This window comes from Lytechinus pictus, chromosome 2 (assembly GCF_037042905.1).
Source record: "Lytechinus pictus isolate F3 Inbred chromosome 2, Lp3.0, whole genome shotgun sequence".
In the NCBI taxonomy this organism is placed as follows: Eukaryota; Metazoa; Echinodermata; class Echinoidea; order Temnopleuroida; family Toxopneustidae; genus Lytechinus; species Lytechinus pictus.
The window spans coordinates 26114953-26131398 of record NC_087246.1 but is presented as its reverse complement, the minus strand read 5'-3'; the positions used below and the strand labels follow the sequence as shown (position 1 = coordinate 26131398).

At 35.9% G+C, this 16446-nt stretch overlaps 1 protein-coding gene across 2 annotated transcripts; it reads right to left on the bottom strand.

Annotated features, from left to right (window-relative positions):
• Positions 1-692: 692 nt before the first annotated feature.
• On the bottom strand, positions 693-11818 carry LOC129282258 (UPF0711 protein C18orf21 homolog). 2 transcript variants are annotated; one of them, XM_064114368.1, is made up of 7 exons: positions 11355-11786; positions 10181-10215; positions 9080-9273; positions 7536-7639; positions 5843-5932; positions 3752-3847; positions 693-2674 (listed from the first exon to the last, which is right to left on the bottom strand). In XM_064114368.1, exons 1-7 carry the CDS (start codon positions 11459-11461, stop codon positions 2518-2520), a joined length of 783 nt encoding a protein of 260 aa, XP_063970438.1. In that variant the 5' UTR covers positions 11462-11786; the 3' UTR covers positions 693-2517. The 2 variants fall into 2 exon arrangements, with proteins under 2 accessions (XP_063970438.1, XP_063970445.1); XM_064114375.1 differs by having other exon boundaries at positions 809-2671; positions 11355-11818.
• Positions 11819-16446: the final 4628 nt, after the last annotated feature.

The window sequence follows — 16446 nt, the reverse complement described above, 5'->3', positions numbered from 1 at the left end:
CCCCCTCCAGAGGATAACCCCTCCCCCTTGCCCTCTGGTGACGAACAAGAGACTGCCTCTGATGAAGAGGAAGATTGTCCCCCGAGAGAATCACAAAGACGTCTTCGTCCACCAGACAGTCTAGCCTACTACTTGATTATCAGATTATCCACCCAGTTATTGAAAATAATTTTCATTGGATGATGTGGTATGTATTGATGTTCATGTTTTGTCTCAAGTTGGTGTTGTTCTGTTCTCCCCAGTTGAGATTATATTGAGTGTGATGATGATGTTAGTGATTTAGAAATTGTCACATCTTTCCCCAAATGGGGACATTTTTCCTCCATTTCCAAATTTGCGGAATGAGCTGCATAAATGACACAGGTAAATCAATAGATACCCGGTTCGCAAAAGCAATGACGAAACTTTGCTGCGAGAATTACTATTTCCCAATTTCCTCTGAAGTCTATTACACCTCCCTGTTTAGTTGCAAGGGCCCCCACATAATATCCGAAAGAAAATTTCAGAAGGCTACAGAATTGTACATGTGGCTGCTTTTTTAAAAAAAAAGCTTACCATGTCTGAGTGGGATTAGGCAGAATATTAATATGAATCATTGGGTGGTTCTGATTCAAGTGTAATCTTTGTTACTTCAAAAATCTTCATCTCCTGAAGGACTCAACAGGAGCAATATACTGATGGTTTCTTTTGTTGGCAGAATGCAGATCTCATATGGATCTGCAGCAATGACATTTAATGTACATTCCCTAGTACATTTGCCAAAAGAAGTGTAAGCGAATGGGGTCCTTTGTGCACTCACTCTCGTTTTCAATTTGAATCTTTTAATTGGCGTATTAAGAGACAGTTACAAGGGTACAGAGGTGTCATTACAAAGGTCATGACCAAGTTTCTGGTGTTACAGAATCTTCCAACTTTGGTAGAGATTTATTCATCATCACCTTCACCTTCTGACTTTTGTAAATTGGTGATGAATAAAAGAAAAAGAGAAGACACAATAGCTAAAAGATTAGGGAATGTAATGTATATGTTTTGGGAACTGGCAAACATCGTGATATCATCGAGGAAATGGATACTTTACAGAGAAGTGATTTCTACGTTCAAGGATGGAATGGGATTCAAGAATATCAAAGAAAAAACACTTGGAAAACAAGAAGTTGTGACAGACGAACAGTGCTATTTTTTCTCATTTTGCAATTATAATTCAAGAAGAAGAAAAATCAGGAGAAAAGGAGATCAAACTCGATAGGAAGGAGAAAGATACTCCATCAGAGGAGATACGAGAAGATGAATGAGATCGAGCACACTAGCACAGAATGAATATATGGTGTTGATGGCAATGTCAATCCATTCAGGCAACAACATGGATCCAGTAGTGGATGTGAGGCCTTGGAGTTTGCCCAAATGTGATTTCTGGTGGCAGGTGATAGTAATGGAATGCCTAATTCATCAAAGTGTAGACGCTATTTTGAAAAAATTCAGCCAACGACATGGACCCAGTTGTGAATCCGGGGCCTTGGAGTTTGCCCAAAAGCGATTTCTGGATTATATTTCATTTGCATCATACCGTAGATGCTATTTTGAAAAAATCGGACCGAAATCAGGCAATTTAGCCTCACCTATAGTATGGGTTAAGGAAATTTTGGCGAGTGTAAAAAGCATAAAAGCTGTGCATTTTGAACTATTCCGTGTATGTAATCTGTCAAAAGAACTTGATGATATCAAACTTGTATATCAATGTCACTGAGATAGGTTGAAATACGAATAAAGATAACGGGCAAGGCATGATCTGGACTGATGATCGTTATTTGGAATAACTTTGGTTATCAATACGAACACTGTATGGTAGAAAAAAAAAGACTTAGCACGAGGCAAGAACTGATTTTGGCGAGGAATGTGTGTGTGCACCTGTCAATTTGTTCAAAATAAATAAACCTTCTACATAATACAGATTACCTGCACCTAGTACATAGTTTACTCATCCTTATGCAATTTTGGTAAAGTTGGACAGGTGGATCCCGATTCGATGCATTTTACAATTATTTTGATATCTTTCTTTTTTAACTGTACTGCTATGTGAACACAACTGCAAGAAAAATGGGTTTGTCCCATGGCCTATGAAGATAGTTATTGAAGGAAGGCATGTGCAACCTTTAGATCTAAATGTTACCAAGCATCATAATCCTCTTGCAAATTAATCAATTAAATAAGGATCAAACTAGACTGTAATAATAATGATAATACTAATAGCTAGATTTATATAGCACATTTTGCCTGAAGATATAAAGCACTCAGTGCATTCAAGGAATTAATCCTGCCAGATACCATTCACCTCACCTGGGTTGAGTGCAGCACAGTGTGGATAAATATCTTGCTGAAGGAAAATATGTCATGGCTCGGATTCAAACCCATGACCCTCTGTTTGATAAGCAAGAGTCAGAACCACTAGACCACAATGTGCCCATGACACTAAGAAATGGCAACATTGGAAAACAACATATAGGGAGGGAATGGATCTAGTTACTGGTGTCTTAACGACGTAAGAAACTTTGAAAGCGGTGACTGATTGTTCTCCTGCTCTCGTTTTGCGGACTTTAACATCGTCTGGAGCTGTCTGTATTTATCTTTCTTGGCACTTCTACTTGATCTTCCAGATGGGCTGGGGTTCGCTTCACTACTGAATGATAAAGAAAGCATAAAGAAAAGACAATAATACAAAGTGTACATGCATTTTGCATTTGATTTGTAGAGAAATATTGGAGAAAGACTTTCTTTGAAAAAAAAGAAGTAAGAATTACAGTACAACCAAAGGTAAGTTGAAGAAAAACAAACAATAACTAATGGAGAGAAGGAAAGACAATATAATAAAGTTATTTAGATCATTATTGATTTGTTTTCTTTGTTGTTGAATCACAATCCTCCCCATCAGTAAAATGGTTGACACACTCTTTGCTTTTCTCAACAAGGTATCTAACATAAAATGATCCATCACATTATGTCACCAGGAAGTTTATTATCCATAATTTGAATGTGATTGCATTCCTCATACAAACTACATTAAGAAAAAAAAATTGGAATAAGTTTCCCATAATTACCTCAAAACTATTAAATGTTCAGTTGGAGATTTGTAAACCAATTTCAGTTATTTAGCAGAAAGTAGTAACTCAGTCTAACTCTTCAGAAAAAATATTCTATTACAATTATGAATTGACAACTTTTTGGTATAAAAAATGTTGCTATTATCATTCATGTTAACTTGTATACATCCATATTTTTTTTCAATGTATGAATATTAATAGAAAATTGGAATTGTTGCCAATTTGAGGAACAAAAGTAAATTAATGTTCGTCTTTAAGAAAGTTGTAAATCTCTATGGCCTGTATTCTAAAGTCAGATTAAATTAATACGGTGGTTTAAAATTGTGGTTTAACTATGGAAAGCCACTTGTGACACAAATCTCTATCAGCACAGGTTCAATTTGTCATCGTATAATTTGGCGCTAAATTCATTCAGAAATGTCTTAAGAATAATAACTAAAATTGTTTTCTTTCCTACTGAAGCATGGGGAATGAACAAAGACAACATAAGAACTATATACAAGGTAAATAAAATGTTGACATTTTCAGCTTCCCATAATTTTAGAACAGTTTTCGACCATGGCCTCGCTTAAGCCGGACTTCAGAATACAGGCTTATGGGTTAAAATTGTATCTTCATCAATAGTTTCTCCAACTGATAACCTTGAGATAACTCACCCATGAGCTGATCTTCCTGGTGTTGTGATTGATTGGGAGATTGTAACTGAGAAATTACTTGAGGATGACTCTCTTTTCTGCTTTTTGGATGGAGGACTAGAAACAAAACAAAATTAAAAAAATCTAAATCATACCTTATGTTTCCATCTCACCTCTCATTATCATACCTCCTAGCGTTTAGTTTTATTTTTTTTTATGTTAGCATGATTATCTTACAAATTGAGTGATTGGATATCAGGAAGCCATAGACGGGTATTATATCCTAAAATTTTCAACCTATTTTATGCTTGCAAAACGTTTACTTTCAAAAAGAAAAAGAAATGCAGCTATTTCATTTTGATCTGGCACCCAATTAAAATAACTTGTCATACAACATAGAAATTTAACCAGTAATACTTATTTTTATTTCATATCCTCTGTTATAGGGCTTACACATTTATATAATCTCATAAGAAATTGAAACAGAGACATGCAATTTGGAGGGTTTACCAAAGCTTTATAAAATGCCTTAAAATATAGATTGTAAATGTATTCAAATATTTACATCACAAATTTCCATCATTAACATTTGTGACTAGGTAGAATTAGCAAAGGTGAATGGTTGAATTTATATTTTTTACCGTTTAAATTTGGTCAATATTTTTTGTACAATATGAATCAAATATGCCATGCATTCCTTTCAAAGCACTAAGTGAAATTACAAATTTTTCATTGACTGGCATATTTACTATAAATGTCTGTCACATCAGAATCAAAATTTCAAATAGAATTTTTCAGTGCATGGTATATTTCATTAATAACATGAACAATATGTGCTTGTGTGTGTGTGGGTGTGTGCGTCTTTGTGTAGATTTTAATAATAATACATACAATTTTTATAGCATCTTTACCATATGATTAAATTATGCTCATGGCGCTCTGAAAACAGCAAGAACAAAAAGTAAAGATAAGATTACAAGAAAAGGCACATTAAAATAGAGGAATAGTGTCTGTCTTCTAACCTAGTACCTGCTGGTGAACAAATGCAAGTATAGGTTGCCCTTAACCCTATCTAGGCCAGGGTATTTTGGGGGTTCATATGGCCGACCCCCCTTAAGATCTCGGCTGTCGACCGCGCGATCGCGCCGAAAATTGGCACGCAGTTTGTCTGGGATATAATCTACAAATTGTATAGTAATTTATTTCATGCGAATTGTTATTAGTAATCATGCTAATTTATGCGTAATTAGTATGCGAAATCATACTTTTTCCTCTAACTCCATAAATAAAGCTCCAAATGTTATAATTTTTGGCATAGAAACTCTTTGTGGTGTTCTTAGCAAGTTTACATGAAAAAAATTGTGATATCAGATCAATGTATTATATTGTTTTTTGCAATTTCTTATGTATTTCTTTGTTTTTTGGACCCTTTGTTTTTTTCAATGAAATTCGTTGGGGACTCTTCTAAGATCATAAACAGCATAAAATACATACATTTAGACCAGCAAAACGAAAAATAATCATACATTTATGATTTTTGGTTGAAATCACAATTTACATTGACTTTGTACACGAAATCACGTTTTCGAGCAATTTTTGGTCTGACATGCACTTGCATAATGTTGCGTAATTTCGCAACCGCGTACCCAGGTGACGCAAAATTGGTCCCAAAAGTTGCGCAAGACTTGAAAGTAAAAAGTCAGCATGCAGCGCGGTCAAAAAAATTTGCGCGGCGAAAATATTGCGCGACTCATTGAGGGGGGGGCCTCCGAGGCCCCCCCCCCCCGCCTAGATAGGGTTAAAGGATGTTGCAGGGGTTGAGTTCTTCAGTTCCTGTGGCAGTGAAACCAATATTGCCCACACCTATGGCTCGGGCAATATACTGTGAGTTGCTATTTCATTTTATGCCAGGCAATATCATATAAATACTTACTGGTATATATTGGAAACTATGAAAAATAGTTAATACCCTAGATGAATAATCATGAGATGATGATGCAGGTAAATGTCACGCTCTCGCACAATAGATGAAACTTTTGTGATCAAAATAATGCTGACAAACTTGATGCCCTCATTAAAATCAAGAGGTGAATTGAAGTACCAAGCACTCACCTTAAAAAACTTCTCCCAGTAGATGATATTGCCAATTTGCTGAATGGGTCATTGGATACTGATCGCTTTTTCCGCTTCCTGGACATTGAACTTGTAAGAAAAATCACAAAATATCTTAAATCTCTGTTGATATTCTTTATATATGAAGTTTGGTTTAAAAAAGACCACTGTCTAACTCTGGACTAAAATTATGGGAAGCCAAAAAATATCAAATGTTCATTAACTATGCATATTTCTTATGTTCACTCTGCTCTTTCATCATGCTATAATGGTGAAGAAAACTAATTTAGTTATCATTCCCAGACAGTTTTGAATGGTCTGGGTAACAGATGAACTAATAACGCAAACCTGTCCTATAAAGTATTTGTGTCACATTTGGCTCTCCATAGTTACACCACAACTTTCGACCAGAGTTTAAATTACTATTAAACCAAAGTTCAGAATATGGGCCAATGAGCTTTTGAGATCACATTACTCACTGCTGACATTCAATTCATTCAGTACTGAATATCCTATAGACTTCAAATGGAGCAAGTCATGTGATTTCAGCTTAATCAGTAAGATGAAATGCCACAAAATTAAACGCTCAAAATGCTGAATGTCAAAAATTGTTTAAAATCTTCCTTTGTTGAGTACAAATTATACATTCTAGATAAAGGCCATGAAAATTCAAATTGCTAAAATCAAATTTTATTGTACAATGTCTTTAAGAGTCACAGTGCATTTTTTTAAAATCAAAATGAATTATGGAACGTTACATGATATACATACCGTATACAAGAATTGAATTATGCCTGGACTTACAATGCCATTAAAAATTCATCATATTAATGTTGGTAAACTTCAGGGAAATTCTGGAAATCAAAAATTGTCTTTCAATATTAAAGGAGAATGAAACTCTTGGAGCAAGTTAGCTTTTGTGAAAGCAGAAAAATCAAAGAATAAGATCAACAAAAGTTTGAGTAAAATAGGACTAGCAATAGAAGAGTTATGAGCATTTGAATGTCGAGATCACTAATGCTATGGAGATCCTCCCATTGGCAATGCGACCAAGATCTATGATGTCACAGATGAACAACTCTCCCCTTTTGGACACTGAAAATATACCCCAAAACATCTCTTTTTGCTCATTCTAATCATATGACAAACGATTCATCAATGATATAATGTTGTGAAACCTCTGCACTTGTCCTCTCATAAAGAGAACACCTCACCTTGTGATAGACTCTATAAAAGTGCGAATATAAGTGAAATAAGTACTAAAGTAATGAGGGAGTTGTACGTGTGTGACATCACAGATCTTGGTCGCATTGCCAATGGGAGGATCTACATGGCATTAGTGATCTCAATATTCAAATGCTCATAACTTTCTTATTATTCATTCAATCTTCCTCAAACTTTCAACAATATGTTTCTTTGATTTTTCTCTTTGATATGGATTCAGCTGGTTTCAAGGGTTTCATTCTCCTTTAAGGACCACAGTAAAGTTGACAAAGGAAAAGATAATGAATTAATTTGGTTAACACTGCTATTTTAGGGCAGATATCAACAAACGAAATAAATTTTCCTAAACGCACTTGACCAAAATCTGATCATAACCCTTGTATTAATGCACCACTGAGGGTATGAAATCTTTCAAAACTGGCAAACTTCTAAAAGGCCATTTTTATCGTCAACATTGAATACAACTTACTCTTGAGGTGAGGTATTCTGTGAAGCTTGAATTTGTTGTGGTCTGTCGGATCTTTGGGCACATGGAATTCTGTTGGTCTTCTTGCAAAAGCTGCAGCAAATGACCTAATTACAATATAAGATACAATAAAAACATGAATAAAAAGAACACTATGAATATGGGATCTATATCAACTAATCAAGAAGAAATCTTGACATAATAAATTCACAAAATGAAAATATCAAAATAATTTGATCTGTTGACCAAGAAACACAAGAACATGAAGTCCCTATAAAGCTATAAAGAGACAATATTCATAGTCTCATTCTTCTTTTAACGAGTGCATGCGTACTTTATGTGTAGAGGTAGCATTTTGTTTAATAGGAGATACTACTACAAGGGAAAAAAATTACATAGGCAGAGCTGCCAACCTTTTAAAAAAAGGAGTAGTCCAGCAGCTCAAAAGTCATAATTTTGAGATAAAAGTCATAATTTTAAAATGTGCCATGCGGTACTATAAATTTCTTAGAAGAGGTAATATATATATATATATATATATATATATATATATATATATATACAATAGATGCATAATGGTCATACATGCCAAGTTTGCCAGCCCTACATGATGGTTGTCAGGTATATTCATCCAGGGTGCTGCATTACTTTTGTGAAGCACTAACTTGCCTCGTCAGGCAAGTAAATTTTACAACTGTGCAATGTATTACTATGTGTGTTTTAAATGTGTACATACCTGTTCTACCCCAAAAGCATAATAATTAAGGTCATAAGCATAAGGGCATAATTTGGCATGAAAATCATAAAAAATATGACTTTTTCTTAATAGTTGGCAGCTCTGCATAGGGGCTCATTGGAAAATCATCATTCACTGCAAAGTTAAAGCTTATCACATACGGCAGATTTAGGCAATTCAATTCAGTCTTCTGCCCAACTACAAAAAGGCAGTGTTTCTTTTAATAAGAGACACTACTGCAGACATTTCTCTTAATCTTAAATGTTAGCAATTACACATGGGATGTGATTAGAAACAGAAAAATGTACTGTGAAAATGCTCATACCAGTTAATATGGTGCCATATCTGGATATAAGCTTTTAATAAGATAATCATTGCATACTCTAATTGGCAACTCCAATGCAAACAACAACATCACTGTTTCATTATGTTAAAAGGAAACTTTCTATAAAAATTTTGCAATTTATATTGATTCATGTTATATCCATTTTTAAGGATAAATGAGCTTGAGAGTTAAACTCATAATTCTTAATTCTAATTGAGTACAGGGCCCTGTTTTACAAAGAGTTAAGTTTGATCCGATCAATCTCAACTGTATGGAAATCCATCAACTTTGCATATAAATGTGCTTAGTAAATAAAGAGAAGCACACTAAGTTTTCAAGAAAGCAATGAATGTAAGAATATTCAGCATATCTAGAAAATATTTTGAACAAAACATGCAATTCAGATGATGACGTTACAGGCTTTCCAGTTGATCAGATCAATCATAACTCTTTGTAAGACGGGGCTCTGGGCTTCCTGAAACTTACCATGATATTCTTGCTATTCATCCATCTCTTGAGTTTCTTCTTCTGACTAGGACTAAGAGAGCCCTCTCTTAGAAAATCAAGTTTCTTCCTCAAGTGTTCGATTTCACTTGTTATATGAGCTCTTGGACTCAGCTTGACCCTACACAGACCAGGCTGTAAGGGACTATGGCAGTGTATGCAGTGTTGTCTTGGTCCTAGGGTGCACAAGGAAATTATTATCAACATGTGAATCATTTCTAGAAGCTAACATTACAATATAACCTAATCTGAAACAATTGACACTTTATCAGTCTAACTGAAAGACTTTCTATGAAATAGTTCATAATGAGACGAATGGAAAGTGGTTACTGGTAATCTATGAAGTGGAAGGTAACAAAGATTTTAATTTAACCAGGGTTTTTTTTGTACAAAGCTTAGCTTTAGCTGATCATAAGGCTGATTTTAACTTTTTAAAACTTAATTAAATTGATGTAAATGTGCAATCAAGTATAGAATTCAACTTTATGATTAATTGCTTAATAACTTTATGATATGGGCACCAGATAAGGATTTCAATAAAACACTATTTTCTTTTTTGGGGGGCTTAAAGTTAATGGCTGCCATTTGGAAACTCTACATTGCTTTCAATTACAAAACATGTTTTATCCTTGAAAAGATGGAAGAGACTTGCCAGATGTTTACGCCGTCATCTTGTTTCTTATTGTACTTCCCCAACGTTACGGACGCGTGCGTCGCGTAACGTTGGGGAAGTACAATAAGAAACAAGATGGCGGCGTAAACATCGGGCAAGTCTCTTCCGTCTTTTCACAATATTTTCCTCATTTTTTAAAGGAATTCTTGTTTAAAAATAAAACCGAGAGCGAAGAAATGTCGGAAATAAAGTTTTATCCCATGTACATGATTTACGGCTAGATGTTTTAGAAGTAGAAATCTCGGGGGCGAAAGTTTCAGGTTTTTTGGCGGTACACGCAGATGAATAGGAAGGAATCCCTGGCTTCATTGAGAGTAAGCATATGTTAGTAAATGATTTTTACTCTCATCAAGAAGCCTCCTGACTAGGACTAGGAGGGAGAAAGAGAAAGGGGGTGCAGGCATTCTTACCTTCTTTCTTAGAGCTAGAGTCATGTACCTTGGATCTAGAATTGAAAATAAAAAAATAAGTCTGGACTTCTGTTCTGACAAACACTCAAAATTCAAAGTTCTGGAGAAAATGAGAGTTTGACTTGGAAGCTTGGCGTCGCGTCTTTGAAATTGAACTGAAGTTTGACTCGAGTTCCCGGGGGGGCCACTTCCATTGACGAGTGGATACCATGCGCGACCACGGGGTCTTGAAAAGCACCCTAAACACGTATTTTTCATATTCTGAAAATGCACCCCTTAACAAGTATTGGCGTGTGAAACCCTACCCTTAACAAGTATTGGAAACAAATACTATTGGCAAGTATTCCCAGAACTGAGCCCCTAAACAAGTACAGCGATGTATTTTCCATATTCTGAAAATGCACCCCTTAACAAGTATTGGAAACAAAACGATACTCTTAGCAAGTATTCCCTGAAATTAACCCCTAAACAAGTACAGAGATATTTTATTGTTAATTTATGTCACGCGTCCATCTGTCGTCGTCCGTCGGTTTTACCTTTAGACACCATTATTTTGGTTTAGTACGGCCCCATATTCCACACCTCGCGCAAATCGGACTCCAAACACGTAGTGTTGGGGCAAAAAGGACATCCTTTATAAAACACTTTGATTTTGTTTGATCATCCCCGCATATTTGACCCTAAACACGTATATTTTTCCGAGCGAAATAGATACCCTTTTTTCAATATTTTTGTGTTTTTGACACCCTTATCACGTTACGTACGTAACGTGCCCTATCTTGAAAAAGACATCCTTTTTACGTGTTTTTTTGGTCGCGCATGGTATCCACTCGTCAATGTAAGTGGCCCCCCCGGGCTCGAGTTTGACTTTGACATGTTTACTATTTAGAGTAAGACAGACATTAAGGAAACTTGAAGGTTTTGTATTTCTTTGCATCCGTTTCATTTACAGTTACCTTGATAAATAGATATTTGGCACTAAATTCGGACAAAATTGAGGTAAAATTAGTTTGGTAACATCGCCATGACGTGCGAAAGACGTGCACTTCGTCTTCCCGAGTTTCCAACTTACACGGAATATTAGGTGTGGGCCAATGCACAATTTACGTGTTTACCACGTCCACGATCATGATTAAACATTTAATTCAGTAAAACTAAAATTACCGATACTCACATTAAACTTCTGCCAATGTTTGGACATACTGACTCATATAATCGTGATGAAGCTTGTAAAAATGATATTTGAAGCTGTCTTGGGAGAATGGCGCTGTGAGAGGACATTCTTAGTTCTTCTCTTCTTTTTTCCCGTGCAGTCAAGAGACCCGAGTGGTGATGATATGGGGGTGATATGAAGCGTGTACCGTACCGGTGATATACATGTACACTCGGCAAAAAAAGTTCTCGGACACTTATAAAAGTTAAAATATTCCATATAGATATTTGATTAAAGGCAAATTATTGTATGTCAACATGACCAGACAATGTTCCCCTTCCAGTATGACATGACATTTTCATGTGAACAGTCATGCATGGGTGGTTAAATGCTTTAAACAATAGCAATGTCAGTAAAAGAAAATTGCAAGAAATGATCAGTCACTGAATGGCTGGTTACAGGCATTAAACAAGAGCAATGTCAGTAAAAGAAAATTGCAAGAAAACGATCAGTCATTCTTTCAGTTGTGAAAGTTTGTGTGGCATAAATATCCATTAAACGATAAAAGCAAACTTTAAGTCAAATACCACTCTAAAAGTGAAGAGAAAGTTATCCACCTTGGATGCATTACTATATTAAGTCAAAGTTAGTCGATGAAAAAAATGTCAAATTTCAGTATCTTGGCATAGGCAAAATAAATTATCCTTATCCTCCTATCATCGGCAGGGGTGGTGGCCCTAGGTCGACCACTCCTAGGGTGGTCTCTAACTTCGATCATCAGTAGCCAAATACAGCTGGTTCAAATTTGAAATTGTTGTTGGTGAAACTTGGAAATATCGAGCCACTTGTCTAAATGACTGCCCAGACTGCAACATTCCTATTGCTCTTGTACGCGTCTTGGTTGGAAAGCTTCATCTTGAAAGTGAATGTCCAAATGATCCATCTCATTATGCATCTCATGATGCATCCCTAAGCATTCAATTCAAATGATAACTACCTGTTGAAATTGTTGAAAGTATGCCTACAGGATGACCATGATCATTAGCATTTGAATGGCCATTTCTTGCAATTTTCTTTTACTGACATTGCTATTGTTTAAAGCATTTAACCACCCATGCATGACTGTTCACATGAAAATGTCATGTCATACTGGAAGAGGAATATTGTCTGGTCATGTTGACATACAATAATTTGTCTTTTATCAAATATCTATATGGAATATTTTAACTTTTATAAGTGTCCAAGAACTTTTTTTGCCGAGTGTATATATAGGACTCGAACACATAAAAGATGACAAAAAATGAATCCAGTGCACGCAATATGATCCAATGTAGGCCTAAATATAAAACTGAAAGCAAAATTACTGCTCCAAAGTTATGATGAGAATCCCCAAAATTATAATGGGATGAAGTTGGAGTTAGGTGACTTGCTTGACAAAGCTAAGTGAGAATGAGCGTGAAAACAAAGAAGTGTAGTTTCCACGTTAAAAGTTTCTCACAGAGCTAGAGACGAGTGGAGTTTTCTGCTAGGGGGGCAAAATGAAGATGACAAAATCGGTATACCGATGTGTGAATTATAATGACGTGGCTTGCTTTGAAAAAGCTTGTCCATGTATCATGTAGATGACATGATAAAGATGTCAATAATAAATTGAAACATGATAAAAAGATTTCAACAAAAAAAATCGGTATACCGACAAAATCTGCTAGCTGGTGACCAAAGTGGATTCTAATTGGCTAAAAATAACTGTCAGTCAATGTGCATGACGATGAGGCACTGGCGTACCTAGGATTTTCCAGGATTTTCGTCAGGGGGGGGGGGGGGCAAAAAGGTCTTTCAAGCTCGTCAGGGGGGCAGGGATACATGCATGGGTGGTGGCTCGTCAGGGGGGGCAGACTGCCCCTCTGCCCCCCCGTAGGTACGCTATAGTGCATTCGATGAGGGTGTCCAGGCCCATCTCCCAAGAGGTGGGTGACGGTGTCAGAAAGACTGGTGGTCAGAAACACAGCAATTTTAATGTATCATCCCCATAGGCGGATCCAGCTTTTGGCGAAAGGGGGGGGGGCACTGCCGAGCGGCGCACATATTTTTGCACTTCACCGGCGCCATAAAAGAAAATGTTGAAAAAGGGTTAAAGTCTGACCCTGTCAAATGCTCTTTTCAAAATGTAGGATTTTTAGTCATGCCATTTTGCATGACCACACGCAGATAATATTTCCGGGGGGGGGGCAAGACTCGAACTTATTTTAAAAAATAAAATAAAAACGATAGAGTAAACGGACCGAGCTGCTCAATGGGGCGATTTTTTTTTTTTTTTAAGTGTAATAAAAGTATTTGGTGCACATCTCACATTTGCACATTTTCATAGTTTTCATGAAATGTTAAGGAAAGAAAAGTGTTTTCACAACAGCTAATCGGAAATTTGCCCCCCCCCCCCCCATCCCCCTGAAGTCCACTTAAACATATCTCATTATAACAGAAAATATACATCAATTTTAACATATAATCTTTCTAAAACATAGAGAGAGATTGAAAAACTTATTAAAGAAAGAAACAAGCAAAAAGTAACACAAATTATGCATGTTATGTGCGATTTCAAAATCTCGTGAACTAACCCTTTCATTGCGATGAGGCCAATACTTATGTATATCAATTGAGATACAAGTTATTTTTTACTATATATATATACACAGGGGCGTCGATCCTTTTTTCAGATTGGGGGGGGGGGCAAAATCATGAATCAACTTTCCAAAAGCGCTCGATCACACAAAACAAACAAACTCACACACACATATGCATATATAAAATATGTTTATTTATTTATATATGACTCATGAGATAGAGACACATATCTCACCAACAAATTAATGCGAGCGCGAGCTGAATTTTTTTAGTATACTGACCTGAAAACAGGAAAAAGGTGCCTGTTTAGTCGGACTGTTTGTAGTAACTCATGAGGAGGATATACATATCTCACTACACAGATAATGCGAGCTGAAATTTCTTTATATTCTGACCAGAAAACTTGATATTCTGAGCATTTTTGGTACCAATGATTAAGATGGGTATCTAAAAAAAACAATAGATGCGAGCGCGAAGCGCGAGCTTAAAATTTTGATATTTCGATCTGAAAAAAAATGACAGTTTAACGGACGTTTTTAATAAAGAACAAGATTATATCCAACAAAAGATTATTGCAAATCGAAGCGGGTGTTCTTTTGAGGTTGAGAACTGAAAACGGGACATTCTATTCACCTATAGACCAGTTCGTAGTTACCTCATGGACAATTTTGGTCAAATGACCTTTCATTTCTTTTATTATGATAGGCAGATTTCAAAGCAAGATATTACGTAAGCTTGCCTTAATGATAGCAGGATGAAGAAATTGAATAGACCAGGTGACTAGAATAGCACACCAATGAACACTTTATGAAGGTACTTGTCGCATTCCTACTTTGAATGCATATCACATCATGTTGCACAATGTACTTGGCAAACTGTGAAATACCAGTCGTTCGTGGACGCGTTGTTGTTTTTTGTGGATGTAAATGAAAAACACAATTCAAAAGAATACATGAATAATCAAGACATCAAAGTTGGTGCTTATCTCATTAGATTTTAAACCACCATGTCACTTTTGTACAAATGACCTTCCTCTGATCATGCGTAGAATCTTTTGATCATGCGCCGAAAGGAACTACGAACTGGCTTATTTAATCATGAAAAGTATGGGATTTTGCTACAGAAATGATGCGAGCGCGAAGCGCGAGCTGAAAATTTTTATATTCCAATCTGAAAAGCGGACAATTTGAGCATGATTTTAAATAAAGAACGATCGAGTTGTGTAGCTCAATCTCGCTTGCTGATTTCTGTGTAACATTATCATCTTATTTTATTTTTGCACATGCGGAATCATTGGGGGGGGGGGGCAAAACAATATGTTTGCCCCCCCCCCAACATTTTCATTGGTGGGGCGATCGCCCCCCTGCCCCCCCCCCCCAGGATCGACGCCTCTGTATATACAATGATACTATATCATGAATCATTTGGAATACATCACCAATCCAGGTTTATATATTATCATTCAATTTTCATGTACATGATGTATAGGCCTATATATACAGAATTTGGTATTTATATATAATTATATTGTGATGCTTTTCACTAAATATAATGCAATTTGTAATGATGAGTAATTCTTATCTAATTACTTTGATGAAACTGGATATAATGCTTAAGACCTGAATTCAGAAAGAGATCCTTCAAGACAGAGCTTTGGAAATAGTTCTCCAGATTTACAGGTATCGTTATCTTTGTTTTTAACTTCTTCCTGGGTGATCTAGTCTACAACTTACTGTAGACCCACATCTGCAGTGTGTGTATCACAGCTGATTCAAGGAGTCTGCATAGCAGACTAGGTCTACTGGAGCTGATATGACTTTAAAAAATTGTTGTCCCCCTCAACTTGTTTTGGCTTATTACGCTACTAGAGCGTCTCTATAATGGACACTCCCATTTCTACAAAGTTTGGTCATTATTTAAAATATCGCCAAGCCCGTTAAACGGGTACTCAGCTGGGCTGATAATGGTCATATCTAAGTAAATAGAGTAAAATTCATCGAGCAAATTAAATGTCTAAATTTTTTTCAAAATCTGATGACAAATAACGAAGTTATTGAATTATAAAGTTAAGCATCATTTTGTGAAAACATGTTATTTATGCACGTTGTCATGAATATTTATAATGTGGGCTGATGACATCCACACTTTCTTTTTTCTTATTACAGGAAGTCACAATTACTTCATTTAAAAAAAACATGTATGGGTGATATCATATGTCTCTCTTTTTGCTTATAAAAATAAGCTGCAGAAATGAATATCCAATGCATTATACATGTTACCAATCCCATTTTTTTAGTTCTTTGAGGGGGAAATTTGACTGAACATAATTGCACGACTTGTAATAAAACTACAAAAGAACAAGTGGGCCCATCATTACTTTACTCATAGCTTACTCATTACTTTACTCAAGAATAATCATGAAGGCTTGCATAGAACTGTTTCACCGAAATAATGCAAATCTTTAAAGTATCATAATTGTTATTTGTCCGAT